Consider the following 14,188-nt stretch of genomic DNA (forward strand, 5'->3'; position numbering starts at 1 on the left):
TAGCTTGTAGTCTTAACAAGTTTAAAGAGGTGAAACGATAACTGTAATTATCTATAACTAATTAACATCTATGAATTGGCATCGGGGGCAGGGAACGAGGCAGAGTAAAAAAAATTAAGAAGTTCAGCTAGACAGGCTGTACACACTACATACAGGAGGATGTGTCTCTTTTCGGTTGCATGCATGCCATTCTTCCTGTAAGAACACGGCAAATTAGATTGTGCTTTTTTGTCTCCCTCGCTCTCACAGAGAAGAGTCGGTAAACACAAAAATACAAAGCTGCAAAGATTACACAGAAATTTGTATGCTGCAGCGTGTTCTGCTGTGAACAGTGTCCCACCACCCGTAGTGCTGCGGGGGTTTAGTGGTGACAAGTGCAGGGCAGAACAGAACCTCTGAGCACATCCTGGTTAGTGTGTGGTTCAGTAGACAAACTTATCAGCGATAGTGAAAATGAAATGGTGTTTGGCTGGTGAGAAGGTTTAATTTCCCACCTCGGAGTAAAAGCCAGCGGCAGGCAGGCTGCTGGATTAGTATTCAGCTGGCTGTAGACAACAGAGCCGGTCTGTTGGTGTTTGCCCTGTGGCTGTTGTCTTGCTGTCAGGTTAGCCAGTGACACATCAGAGCTCACCTCTCTGGCCTAAGCTGCTCGTGGCTATAATACACTCTCACTCTGCCGTTACTACCATGCTCTCGCCTGTCACTGAAACAAACCGCGTCCATCTTCTTTTCCCCCCCCCCTGATGTAGTCAAGATACATACATACACTTCCTGTCAGTTTTTGTCCTTGCTCAACACAGTTACACACTGTAACACCTTAGACATGAAGTACAATCTGTAGATTTCTACTGTTGGACATTAAGCAGCTGTGGCGTCATGTCGGTATGTACATGACGGTACAGTATGATTCAATGGAAATAGTTCATCCACAGCAATATAGTAGTATAATATATTTTACATAGAAATCATCTAAATTGCACCATAATCTGTGTAACTGAAGAGTTAAACGTGCTTAATTATTTTTTACAAATGAGAATCAACCCTAAAAGCGAGTGTGGGATTAACGTATCTTAATTAGATTTCCAATTGTCAACCCAGTAATTAATCATATTCAATATAATTTTGTTCTACCTTCTATTTCTTTTATATTATTTTATGACTCAAGCAACAAATGTCTTGACCATCATTTTACAATATTTATGTTAGTGAAAGCAGACATGCATGACAACCATTAAGAAAAGCTACTTAGCACAGATAAAAGTATATTAATGCATGCTCTACACACTTTACACATCTCGTATTATACAAACTGTTGTTCAGCGATGCTGACAGGACAATAAAACCAAATGATAAAAGCAGACATTTAGTTTGTAACCCCATCATTTATGGAGCAAATTAAATGGCACTTAAATGGCAGGTAAAAGCAATGCCTGTTAGCAGATGTAATTTCACCACCAAATGATTATCATTATCTGATTTTGAGCAATGCCTTTTCAAGACTCTCTAATTAGCTGCCACAGTGAAAAAAATATTTGTGTCTGGTTGGTGTCAGGCTTGACTAAAAAGGGAAACAGCTGCAATGAGAGTGCGATACTTTGAAAGCCAACAGTATTAAAGGTACTCTTGAGTTTTTGACCAGTAGCAGCAACAATTAACCATTAATTAACCACTGAGAATATTTTTAACTAGCTTAGCGTGTTGGTCTATCGGTTCATTTACATACAGACTCCTCTAAAGGCTTGACAATTACGTGTTCACAACATCAGATATTCTTTTTGAATCCATAAATTAGTGGTGTTAAAACCAACTGCTGCACAATGTTGCATTATGGGTTGTAGTAGCTTAATGTTGCTAGGGCTAGCGAGAGTCTTAAAGTCTGTTTTTAGTGAGTGAGTCAGCTCTAAAAGTGTTTTTTTTTTTTTTTTTGTAAATCCAGTTGAACCTGCAGGAGTTTCTGAAGGCTCATGTAATGTGTTTTCTGCCAAGGAGAAAACAAAAAGACGAGTGAAAACGAGTCCAAAGCGTCTTCCAGCGTCTCTAATGCAGAAATGGAATATGTCAACCCGCCAAATACCACTGTCACAGATGATAAGGAGCTCAGAAAGACAAAGGCAGTCTTATAAATGCTAAATGCTGGAGAAAATAATATGGGAGACTGGAGAGTGTTTGAGTATTTAACTATACCATGATGCAAGTTATATTTAAAAAGTAATGGTATTAGTAATGTTTTGGTGGTTGTGGTATTTGTTATAATCAGGTTCACCTTATATTTTGGCCAATATGACAATATGATACTAACGCTATGCTGTACCACATTAAGAACAAGCACCCAGCTGCCATGTCTGAGGGTGACTCGCAGTCACTGTGCCAAGTGATTGAGACCAAGCTGTCTGTCAGGGTTGTGGAGGATGAGGGATTGAAAGAGCACTCATGCCTGAGTGTGTTATGCCATCAAGAGCTACTGTGACTAAACACATTGAAAACCACTTTGAGGAGCAGAAGGATGAACTGAAAGTCAAGCTAGCCAGGGCAGATAAGATGGCTCTAGACCACAAATTGCTGGACTGTTCTCACGAAAGAAAGACATTCCTAAATCATAAGGAATGTTGTAAAATGTTTAATAAATGGCTTCTGAAATGTTTTGTAGGGAAGGAAATGTTTAAGCAGGTCTGTAGGCTGTAAACTACAGTAATGTCACTAATTGGTTTGTGGACTCCTGTTTTGAAGCCTCGAGTTTGGCATTTTGATGGTTTCCATCTTGGATTTTTGGAGCCAGAGGGTGGAGTCACAGTGTAGCCACACCCTAAAGCATACACTGCTAATGGCACCATCATTTACTCAATGAATATCATGCTGTATTTAAGAAGTCAATACTGATGTTAAATTCAGATAATGGATTCTTTAGAATGAATACTAGAGGGTCGAGGGTACATTTTTGAATGCCTGCTTCGTCATATAGCAGCTAGAACATGATTGATTTTACAGGTTAGGAGGAAAAATACTTGACATTTAAAAAAAAAAAAAAAAAATCAATCCAAATTAAGACCATCTGGCTGTCAAAAGCACTCTTCTCAAATTAGATGTTACGTGTTACTTTGCCCTGTCAAGTCCTTGGCACTAAGATATTGTTTTTTATGTATTTATAGCGGATCCATCAGAACGCATTGTCTGTCAGAATGACACATTTCCCTCAACCCCCCCCCCCCCCCCCGACTCTGCTCCATCACCACCTGCTTTCAAAGCCATTATGACATCTTGTCCTTTATGGTAAATGTAAGCAGAGCCAAAGCTTAAAATTACTGCATTATAGAAAAGCAGTTTTGTGTGTGTGTGTGTGTGTGTGTGTGTGTGTGTGTGTGTGTGTGTGTGTGTGTGTGTGTGTGTGTGTGTGTGTGTGTGTGTGTGTGTGTGTGTGTGTGTGTGTGTGTGTGTGTGTGTGTGTGTGTGTGTGTGTGTGTGTTGAACCTCAGCCTCTGCAGTAACACATGGCTTTAAATAGTTGCCACTGAAAAAAAAACAAAAAAAACATTGCAACATTTGAGTTAGAATTTCTCATTGGATAGTTGTTCAAGCATAGAGCACATTTAAATGCATTTTACTCATTTAAATAGTCATTTTGAATTCACTCACAAAAAGCAAAGGCTCTGCTGTTTTTCTGTAGTATGGTAAATTATTTTAATTAGACCAAACTATTCTTTTTTATTAGCCATATTTCTGGGATTTTTGCATTGATTTTTGGCCCCCTGCTGGAGTCGAACCAGGGACGCTGTAGCCGGCGCAGTAACCACTCAGCCACCAAAGCACTCCCACAAAAACTCCTCTTGACAGCTGGTGGGAAATATCTGAGCTAAGGACGAAAAAAACAGGTATCATACGTGTAATACCATGAGGAAGTTAAGTTGAGGGTTTTTCTACCTCGGGTGTTTTTATAACAAATCCACCATGACTCGAACACGCCATCAGACTGCTTTCGGCCTACTTGTTAACTAGCTCAATGCTTGTTAAAAGAAAAAAGGAAAAAAAAGCATCAATACCACAGTGTGCTCAAGTGTCAGGTAGAATTTAGTGAAGGTGTGTCTTACGGCAGTGTTGGTGTTAGATTGTTGCAGGCCTCCAGGCTTCATGGAGCTGCAATAATCCCTTCTGTAGAGTCAGTAACAGTTAATAAGGTGAAGAGTCTTTGTTGGACCTGTCAGCTACAGTAAATAGTTTCACATTTAACTCCTGATGTCAGTTTGTCAACCAGCTCGGAGCGATCCAGCTCATGACACTCATGGACTGTTGCCATGTGTTCATTGGTTCGGCTGCCGGAGACTCAAACAGTCATCATCACACTTACTTCAACTATTGCAGCTGTAATTTCAACATCACATCTGAAATGGAAAAGTACAGCGGTGTCAAATGTGACAATGGCGCTTTAAAAGAGGAGGTGAGGTGCAATCAGTGCAGGTGCTTCTGGTGTGGCAGCATCTGCAGGTGGATGCTTATTTCTATTCCCTGTGAGAGTGGGAGCTTTAGGTGTGATGGAGTGATGGTGATGGTGGTGTTGGTGGTGGGTGAGGGCGGGGTTGAAGCCTGACTAACTTGGCCAGCTTCCCTTGTGGAGGTTGAGATCAAATGAAGCGCACTGCTCTGTCTGTTTTAATCTGTGTCTCTTGTTGCTTTCTATATGTTCTTCTTTCAGTCTTTTGATCTCAGTCCTCGGTTTGTTTCTGTCTCTTTACTTTTTCAGTTGTTCTAACTTAAGCTCGCATTTTCTAATGTCTTATCTGCCCCAATCTCTCCGTCCTTCACTATTACTGTCCATTTCCACCTGTCTCTTTGTCTTTCCTTCTCCTCCCTTCCTTTGTCTCTTTTCTCCTTTTCCCTCCCGCCCCACCGAGCGGGGAAGCCTTTGATGCGGGGCTGATATCTATTCACGCGGGTCATTCATCAGCACGGTGTCGCTCCTTAAGCAGTGAGCAGGAAGCCAGATCAATAAGATGGTTGAACGGATGGATCTCTTAAGAGTCCTCTTCAGCCACAGAAAGATAAGGGAATTTGTGAATAGATGGCGTTGCAAAGAGTCACACAGGGTGGGCAGGGAGGGTGTGGGAGTGATGAATAAAGATCTAAATGCATCACAACCAGCTTTAAAATGGGCAAAGGCATTTAGATTGGAAAGGTGGTAAAACTTTGGAAGTTTGAGAAGTTATATTTTGACTTAGAGCTTCAAACTAAATCCACAGCCAACCCCAGAAAGACAAGTCACGTACATTATTTGCACATATGAAGAAAATCAGCTACACACACAAAACAATATCAAAGACGGCTCTCTTATCTAACCGATGATTTTGCATTGTATAATGTAGCGACCATGTAGGTGGATGCTTGAGCATAATATGACTTGAAACGTTACTTTATTATTCACTCCACAACAACATGTTTGTACTATAGTCCCTCAGCAAAGTTTCACTGTTGCTAATAATAGCTTCTGCTGATGCAAACACACTAAAAAGGTAGTTTCTTCAAACCCAAAACAGCTCAACTCACTCAAAGGAATCACCTGGTGGTAGAGTTCTCAAACACCAGCAGTGCATGACAACATATCAGATTGTCAACGTTAAAAGTTAAGGTTTGTGGAGAGCCTTGGTGGACGAGTGGTCATCGCGCATGCCACATGGTTGTAGCATCCCTGGTTCGAGTCCGGCCGGGAACCTGTGCTGCAGGTCATTACCCCTCTCTCTCTCCCTGTTTCCTGTTAGCCTCTATGCCAGTTACTATATATCAAATAAAGACAAAAAAGCCCAAAATAAATCTCATAAAAAAAAAAAAAAAGTTAATGTTTGTGATATTCAATGTGTTAGTTTGTCTCTCCATACTTTCCATCTTCCCGACTCTCTCTGGCACTCATTCGATTTCTACCAAAGACATAAATCTTTAACAACATCTTCAACAGCTTTATCTTTAACATCATAGATATATATATTTTCAATTTTTATAACAAAGCATAAATCATTTCCTTAAACAACAGCGAATTGTAGATTTTAGCAAACTTTGCTCAAACAGAATGAAACGGTCCATTTGTTGGTGACTAATTTTGTGCGTTAGTGAGTATTTACAACAGCAGGACAGAGTTAGTAGGATGGAGTTAAAGGAGCCCTGTGGAGGTTTCCTGCAAACAGCACAAGTTATGTTTACATTCACTGTTACTCACCAGAACACATTTGATCTAACAAATGTGTGAAACCAATGTCCTTCCTCACTGAACATCTAGCAAAACAGATTTTTTAAGTGAAGTGTAGTAAAATATCCAGCATTGTTGCAGCATCCATGCTCACTGGCCTGCCTTCTTCTTCTTCTTCTCTGCCTTTGTGGTGCATTGCTGTGTTTCTTTGTGCATTACTGCCACCTGTAGATCAGTGGAACAATGTGAAACAAGTTGCAGGACTGTGTATCATTCGCATGCACACTCCATATTTATCCTTTACCTTCATAAAAACATGCTGACGACAATCAAACCATGTATGTATATGGAAATGAAGTCTAACTGCATATTAATGTCAATTGTAAATATTAAAGCAGTCGACACACAAATTCATCCTCACAGTGATCCAGCAAAAGCAAAACGAGTAAAAGAGTGATTCAGATCATAATTGCGGTAGCCGCAGTGTTGAGTGTCTCTTCAGTAAGCAACAGTTGTATTAATACGGCGCCACATGCATGCTGTTTACAGATTCATAAGTCAAACTTCAAATAGAATCCGATTAACATAATTTAGATTGTTAATCGTTTGCTTCAGTCACATTCAGAATTTGAATGCATGGAAATTTAAATGCATGAGACTTGGAATAATGTAGAGATGGTGTGTTAATTATATGAACGGTAAATTAGACTGTAAGCATCACTGAGTGTTGCTGCTGAGATTCATTTAAAAGCCTCTGCATTGAGAATGATTACAGACTGGCTTTGTAAACAGTGACAGTGCTGAGGTTGTATTCAAGGCATTTTCTGGTTCGCTTTATTTTTATTAATGTAAAAAATCTAGCTAATTAATTGTTGAAACATTAAGTAAACATAATATAACCATAGCTCTGTTTAAAAATATATTTTGTGTCTCATGGCGACATCATACCTGAGGGTCTCATTGCAGTTGACTAGTTTTAGCTTTGCTAACGACTTTGTTTTCGTGTTCACACATCCCAGATTACATAAAACTTAAATGTGCAAACTATTTTTGAAGTGGATGTTTTCCTGGAGGGGATCCGAGTTGATGCTTGGATCACTGGCGTTTAGGCGTTTTGCCATCATGCTGCTCCATCACCAGCCAGTTGCCAACACTGAAGCGAACAGAAATATATAGAAAGTATGGAGCGAGGGAGAGCTGCAGGATTGCTGACAGGAAATCAAGGAAAGGCGTGACAGTCATGGAATGAAGTTCAGATCGCAGGAGATGCTGTCTCTGATGTATTAGAGCGCGTGCACACACACACACACACACACACACACACACACACACACACACACTCACACTCACACTCCCTCTCTCTCTCTCTCTCTCTCTCTCTCTCTCTCTCTCTCTCTCTCTCTCTCTCTCTCTCTCCCTATCTCTCTCATTCTCTGCCTTTGCCATTATTTTTGTTTTTTTTCTTCCCTGTCTTCTTCACAGCTTCTTACGTGAATGTGTGAAAGCAGCCTGGTGAAGTAGAAAGAGCCTGTAACACACACACACACACACACACACACACACACACACACACACACACACACACACACACACACACACAAATAATATGACACTGCTAACAAACCACCTTTCCCCAGACATGTCACCCTTACCTTTATCACCTCAAGGCAATTTTGTCTTGAGTGCAAAAACTCTCAGGGTTAGGATTTTTTGTATATTTTTATTTGCACAAATGTGAAAATGGTGTTTGGGGAAAAAAAAAAAGACATTAAGTGCTCAAGGCAGAAGAAAAGAAATCATACGGTGCTAAAAAAAAAAAAACAACAACTAAAAAGCACATATTGAGCCAAATGAAAAGAGCAGAAGAAACAAATCAATATGACAAAGATGCATCAAAACTCAAGAGGAGAATTGTACACAAATGTAAATATTCATAAATAAATAAATAACATAACGCAACCTTCATATAAATAAGTCAGAGTATGTTTGTGAATGAATGTATGTGTGTCTACAAACACTTATGTCTGACATATCGCCAGAATGTCAGACATACCTCAAGGCAGTCTCATGGAAAAGTAAAAAGTGTAGTTGGCCATTTCCCCCCCCTCCTCTCCTGTGTAACTCCTTCTTCTCCTCTTCTCTTGACAGCTGCTTTCACTGTCAGACACCGTTTTACACCGACGTCAAATCTTGTGAACAAGTGACATCATCCTCCCCATTGTAATGTAACTGCGAAGATATTTTTGGTGGCGGTTGCGGTCGTACGTATAAGCACAGGCTGTGTTTTTTGAATCTCGTCGTCTTATATTCGCACACAAACGGAGCTCGTATTTCTTGGAGAAGAACTTTTGGATAACGTCTATTATTCTTTGACAGTTGGTAATCATTGTGTCGCTTTGGCATGCTGCTGGATGTGTAGACAAACTGTAGCGATGTGTCAAAACTTGCTGTAAATGTTGTTTTTTTATTATTATGGCTCAGCAGTGGCTTATAACTTCTCATCAGGAGGGACAAAAACAGAGAGTTGGTCCGCAGGCTTAAGACCTGTAACTCATTAACTAATAATTCAAATCAATGTGGGCTGTAATCAACTCTTCTGTCAAGAGCTGTCAGACTCAAACACCTATGAATATGTATAAGTTCAAAAAGGAAAATAAGTGTACTTTGATTCATTTATGTATGACAGAAACTGATGAATATAGTCATGCACTTCCTCAGATCTTCTCAGTGTGTTCACCTCTTCCTTGTTTGGTCTTTTTTGCTTCTTTTTGTCTCATCCCTTCCTCTCTCTCTCTCTCTTTGTCTGTCTGTCCACAGCTGCTTCCTGTCCCTGCTCCTGGTGGCCGCCGTGGTTTGGAAGATCAAACAGAGCTGCTGGGCGTCACGGCGACGAGAGGTAAGTCTACTTATTACAAATATTGATTTTTTTTGGCTTTTTCGGGTCAGTAAATTAACACCGTGAACACATTTCTGGTTATATTTAATTTTTTGTTGCTATGAAGCCGCTTTTTAAGTTTGACATTTCGGTCGGTCAGCGTAGCTTACAATAAAAGACCAAGCTGAAGGTCTGTACCTGGAAGTATAAAAATACCTCCAGTAAACAGAGTTATATGGTGGGTAATGGTACTTTGACAGGGTGCGTTAGCTATTATAAATATATTTACAGCACATAAAGCATGCATACACACACTTAGTATATGATGTCTACATACAGTATAATCATTTCCAATCCAACCCAGAAGCCCTGTAACTTTCTAATGGTCTGTTTTTAAGAGAGACGTGTTCATTCAGCTGTGGTCTTTTTGAGGTTGCAGGTATTTGCAGTTCTGTATCGACTGCATTATACTGAAACATGTCTCTGATGTTTTGCCAACCTCCATCTAAGTGCACAACACCAAAACAGGGTAAACAGAATTTTAGTAATGCCTCTACATAATGCATTTTAAGCTGCCGATTCACTCCACTTTTTAAGGCCGCATCACTGACCTCTAGCTGTGCGAACTCTCAAATCCGAAGCTCTTATATCTCAGTCACGTCCAGTTTCTCTCAATTCAACCCTCCTTGGATATTTCAATCCAACTGAGTGATTTTAGTTGCTCAAATTCAGTGTTTTTCCCCCATTTTAGTGTCGCCAAGTTAACAGCTAATGCTGAGACGTAACTTCCAAAGACATTGTAATATAATCAAAATATTACAAACTGTTGCTTTTCTGTGTTTTATCCATGTCACTTTGTAGGTCCAGCTTGAGCTTCATGTAGCGGACACGCAGGGCGAATCACAACAAAAGATAAAGGCTGGTTAAAAGCACCTTTTAGCATCGGATGTAATGAAGTTAGCCTGATAAAGCCTCCCTCCTGAATAAACAAAAAAACAGAATAAACATTAAAATTCAACGAAAGCATCACAAAGGACAGGAGGTGTGTAAAGGTGAAATAAACCAGACCTCTCTGTATCATCGGGTCCTCAACGGATGACAAGACTTATCGCAGACCACCGGTCGACTGTCGCGCATCTCAAAGAAATACGCTGGTGTGAAATGACCTCCACGCACTCACGTAGAAAACCCTCCCTTGTCATAAGACACATTTCAGATTTCACAGGTTTCTCTCTGATGGTGAAATGTATTTCAGTGTCTAAATGCTGATATGTTACTGTTAACTGTTAATATTAAAAGTATGTGATTTGGTGAATAGTTATCTTATCCCAGTCTTAGAATTTGATATCATTTTCGAGTCAAGCCTCAGGAGGTTATCAGGTTATCACTCATATTATACAGCTATCACACATAAACAGATACTTAATGCACTGTTTTTTATTAATGCACCTTAACTATATGATACATTGATAAGTGGTATGTTACATTTACCTATGCGGTAATAATTAGTCATCCAATGATGAGAATAGCACAGTGATTGTTTTTGTTTAATCATATTAATCATTTATGTGATGTTGATTTTTACTGAATGAGGTCCAGATATGACATCTACGTCTAAATAATGCATTCTGTGTTTTGTGTCCCTGTGTTAAAGCACACACTATGAAGTCATGATTAAATGCCCCAAATGGGAACCATGATGATGAATGCAGGTAACTTTGAGCGGTAAAACTACAAAGTTAAATCACTCGTTTAGAAATTAGATCGTCATCAGTGAGACAAAGAGAAAGGAAAACCCGATTGGTGAAACGCGTCACCACGCCCAGCAGTGGGTCTCATCCCCTTTTTTTAAAAAAAACAGCCGGTGCCCTGCGGCTGAAGAATTTTTGTTCTGGCTCTAGACATTTCTCCATCAGCCATCATCGTTAGATACGTACGTTAGATATCTACAAATCCACAGCAGTTAGGAGCCGAGTCTGTAGGCAGACCATTGACCGTCACCTAGGCAACAGTGCAACATATTCGCGAGTCAATCACGTGGGAGTTTACCGGGACCGAGCGGACACTTTAAACAGCTGGTTCTCCCCCACTGCTGACAAAGTAGGCAGAGAAATTTAAATTAATTTAAATTTAAATTTAAATTAATTTAAATTTCAGTATCGTTTATCATCATATTCCATTCATTCTGCATCTCAATAATAATCAATTCATTTCATATTGTTTTGTATCATAATCATTGCATTTAAAAATTTAAAAATTAAAAATTCACCCAGTTGTCTGTGTGTTTTCTTTTGAAGTAGGACGGAGCTATTGAATCAGAGCCATGATTCTTCTAAATTGAGACATTTCATTAATAATTATTGTCCATAATAATTAATTTCCTCCCAATGTAGGAAGTGGTGCCCCTTTAAACAAGTACTTATTAATAACAACCAAATATGCTACACTAACATGTAATAATGAGTTTAACATTTACATATTTTTTTACATTGATTAAAACCATTGTTATGAAAATATTACAACCATAAAACAGTCATTTAGTTGGGCTTATCATCTTCCCAAAACACCGCAAGATTTATGTATCTTATGAAAAGAATAAAAAAAGGAAAAAAAAAACAAATCTCTTGGTAAACTAACTCTTTGAAATGTGGTGTTATATTTTCAGGAGAAAAATATAATCCCATTACAAATAACATTTTTAGTAATGAAAAAACTAGTTTCTTTATAAGTAAACTCTGAGCTAAATCTCAGGAAATGCCAGGAAGAGCCTTTTCTATCTGTGCATATAATATGCAGTCGTAAACTTTTCTATCAACCAATGATGTGTAATTGATAATATAGTTCAGTACATCGATTGTATCAAATTGTGGCTGTCACACATTTCTTACAACTTAAAGAGTAGACAAAGACTCTGTGAATTAGCTTGAAATGCTTGGAACAAAACAACAAGCCTTCATCTATTCAATCTTGTACTTTTATCTTCAATTGAAGTAAAGTCATTTTTCTGACAGACAGGTACTAAGAGCCTAATGCACTTAATCTAGGAGGCTTGATTGCTGTGCAGAAACCATGCGTAGATACTCCAAAGTTCATGACCACACATTATAAAAAAAGAACAGGGCTTCTAAAGCTCAACATTTCCAAATTTTCAGTTTATCAAAAAGCATTGAGTCAGTTAGAGCACATGGATGAAGAGCAGCGGCCATGATTAATTGTTCCTATGAGGTTTTGTCAGCGTTTTTTCAAGAGTCCTGAGGGTGTTAGATCCTGTACAGATTATAAAGCCCCTTGAGGCAAATTTTCTGCCATAGGGCTATATTAATACAAATGACTTGACATGACACGGTACATTGTGTGTCTGACTGAGTCAACTGAAAAACAAAACTTCAGTAATTTTAAACAGAGGATACTAAAGCAATCTGCCAAACTGTGGGAAGCACTGCAGGGTCCACAAGGGATTGCAAATGACGGACAATTTCCGGACCTTTTTAACAATCTCTGAAAACACAATACAAAACAATTGAAATGTTTCAGAAGGCATTTAAATGGCCCCGAAGGAGTGACGACAGATATGATATGATCAAGGAAAGTCGATTATTCATTCCTGAGAGGAAATGTCTTTATCACACATTTTCTGTAATATACAGGAAGAATAGGAAACAAGGTTTGGTAAATGTATATTGTGATACACTGCAGATTTTAAGCTTTAATGACATTTACACACATTTTCAAACACACATACATACACACTCTTGCAGTGCATGAGTGATGCGAAGCAGGCATCCTGACAAAGCCCTAATGTGATTGATTTATGCCTCTTCAGATGACAGGAGCCACAATAGATTTGCTCAGTTTATTATTTTATTTCTTAACATCGATCGTCTAAATAACTTTGAGGAGGATTTTTTTTTTTCGGTTGCTCTGTGCAACCTCGATTTTTGACTGACAGAGACTGAACAAATGTTGGACTGACAGTGTGGCGTGACCAGGTGTTTGGTCTTGATGACAAACTTAGAGTGTGTTATCTGAATGGTGCTAACTGGCTAATTAGCTGATTGGCTCACTGAGATATACACACTGTGGTGTTGTGTTTTTGCAGCTGGTATTAGCTATTTAAAGTGACATGGAAACTATGAAAAGTCAGTTTGAGGTACAGTTTTTTGCATTTTGAATACACCCTCCCCAAAAAACATGACACATTGCATTTTCATTGTGTGTTTCCAGAAGGGTTTGAACCACGTTTTGAATGAGTGGCTGAAAGGTTGTGTATGTGCATGCATGTGTGTGTGTGTGTGTGTGTGGCACTGTCTGAGGGCAATACAACCCAATGTTATACTTAATGTGAACTTTTGGTTTGTGGTTTTCACACTCTCTGCGCCTACTGAAGTGCCTTTTGGCTGTAACCTCACCAAAGAGTGCTGTCATCACCCTTACCTCTGGACGCCTCTTAACATCTCCCCCTCCCCCCTTCACCTGCTCCCTTTCTGCCCTCTCTCCATCACACAACCGCTATTGTCCAGCTGGGCCCTTCACAGACTAACCTTTAAACAAAATTAGCACAGGATTTGGTCAAGAGGGATAAGTGCTAGAGGAAACGTTGGGCCCAAAAAGTAATTTTCCACCACCTGTAAAAGCTTCTGGAGCACAGTGGGGTTTGCTGAAATCCATGGAGTCAGCTTGATCTCTCTTAAAACGATGATGTATTCACTTTCACCCGCGGAAAGGAGAAATGACAATCTCCCTTTTGGGTAAAAGAAAAAACATTTGACATCCTTCACCCCGGCAATGCACTCTAACTCCTCCTGGAGGAAACCAAGGCATTTGTAGTCTCTTCATCATGTTCTGGATCTGCCCTCGGGTTGTCTAACAGTTGGACGTGCCCAATACACCTCCAGAAAACGGCAAACCACCTCAGCTAGGTCTTTTCGATGCAAAGGAGCAGCAGCTTTACTTCGAGGTCCTCACCCTACCTCTAAGGCTGAGCCCAGACACCCTCTGGAGGAAACTCATTTCAGGTGCTTGGATCCTCAATCTCATTCTTTCGGTCACTACCCAAAGCTCACGACTGTAGGTGAAGGTTACATCAACTGGCGAATTAAGAGCTTCACCTTCTGGTTCAGTTCCTTCTTCACCACAACAGTCCGGTA

At 39.6% G+C, this 14,188-nt stretch overlaps 1 protein-coding gene across 3 annotated transcripts in view; it reads left to right on the forward strand.

Annotated features, from left to right (window-relative positions):
* Positions 1–14,188, forward strand: part of atrn (attractin) — a 141,749-nt gene that overhangs the window by 85,260 nt on the left and 42,301 nt on the right. For 2 of the 3 annotated variants that reach the window (XM_062440928.1, XM_062440929.1), the window contains exon 26: positions 8,984–9,062. In XM_062440928.1, coding sequence (XP_062296912.1) covers positions 8,984–9,062 — 79 coding nt within the window. Of the gene's footprint in view, positions 1–8,983; positions 9,063–9,902; positions 11,310–14,188 lie in introns of those variants that run through there. The other variant, XM_062440930.1, reaches the window with a different exon arrangement.

Source organism: Scomber scombrus, chromosome 19, assembly GCF_963691925.1.
Source record: "Scomber scombrus chromosome 19, fScoSco1.1, whole genome shotgun sequence".
Lineage (NCBI taxonomy): Eukaryota > Metazoa > Chordata > Actinopteri > Scombriformes > Scombridae > Scomber > Scomber scombrus.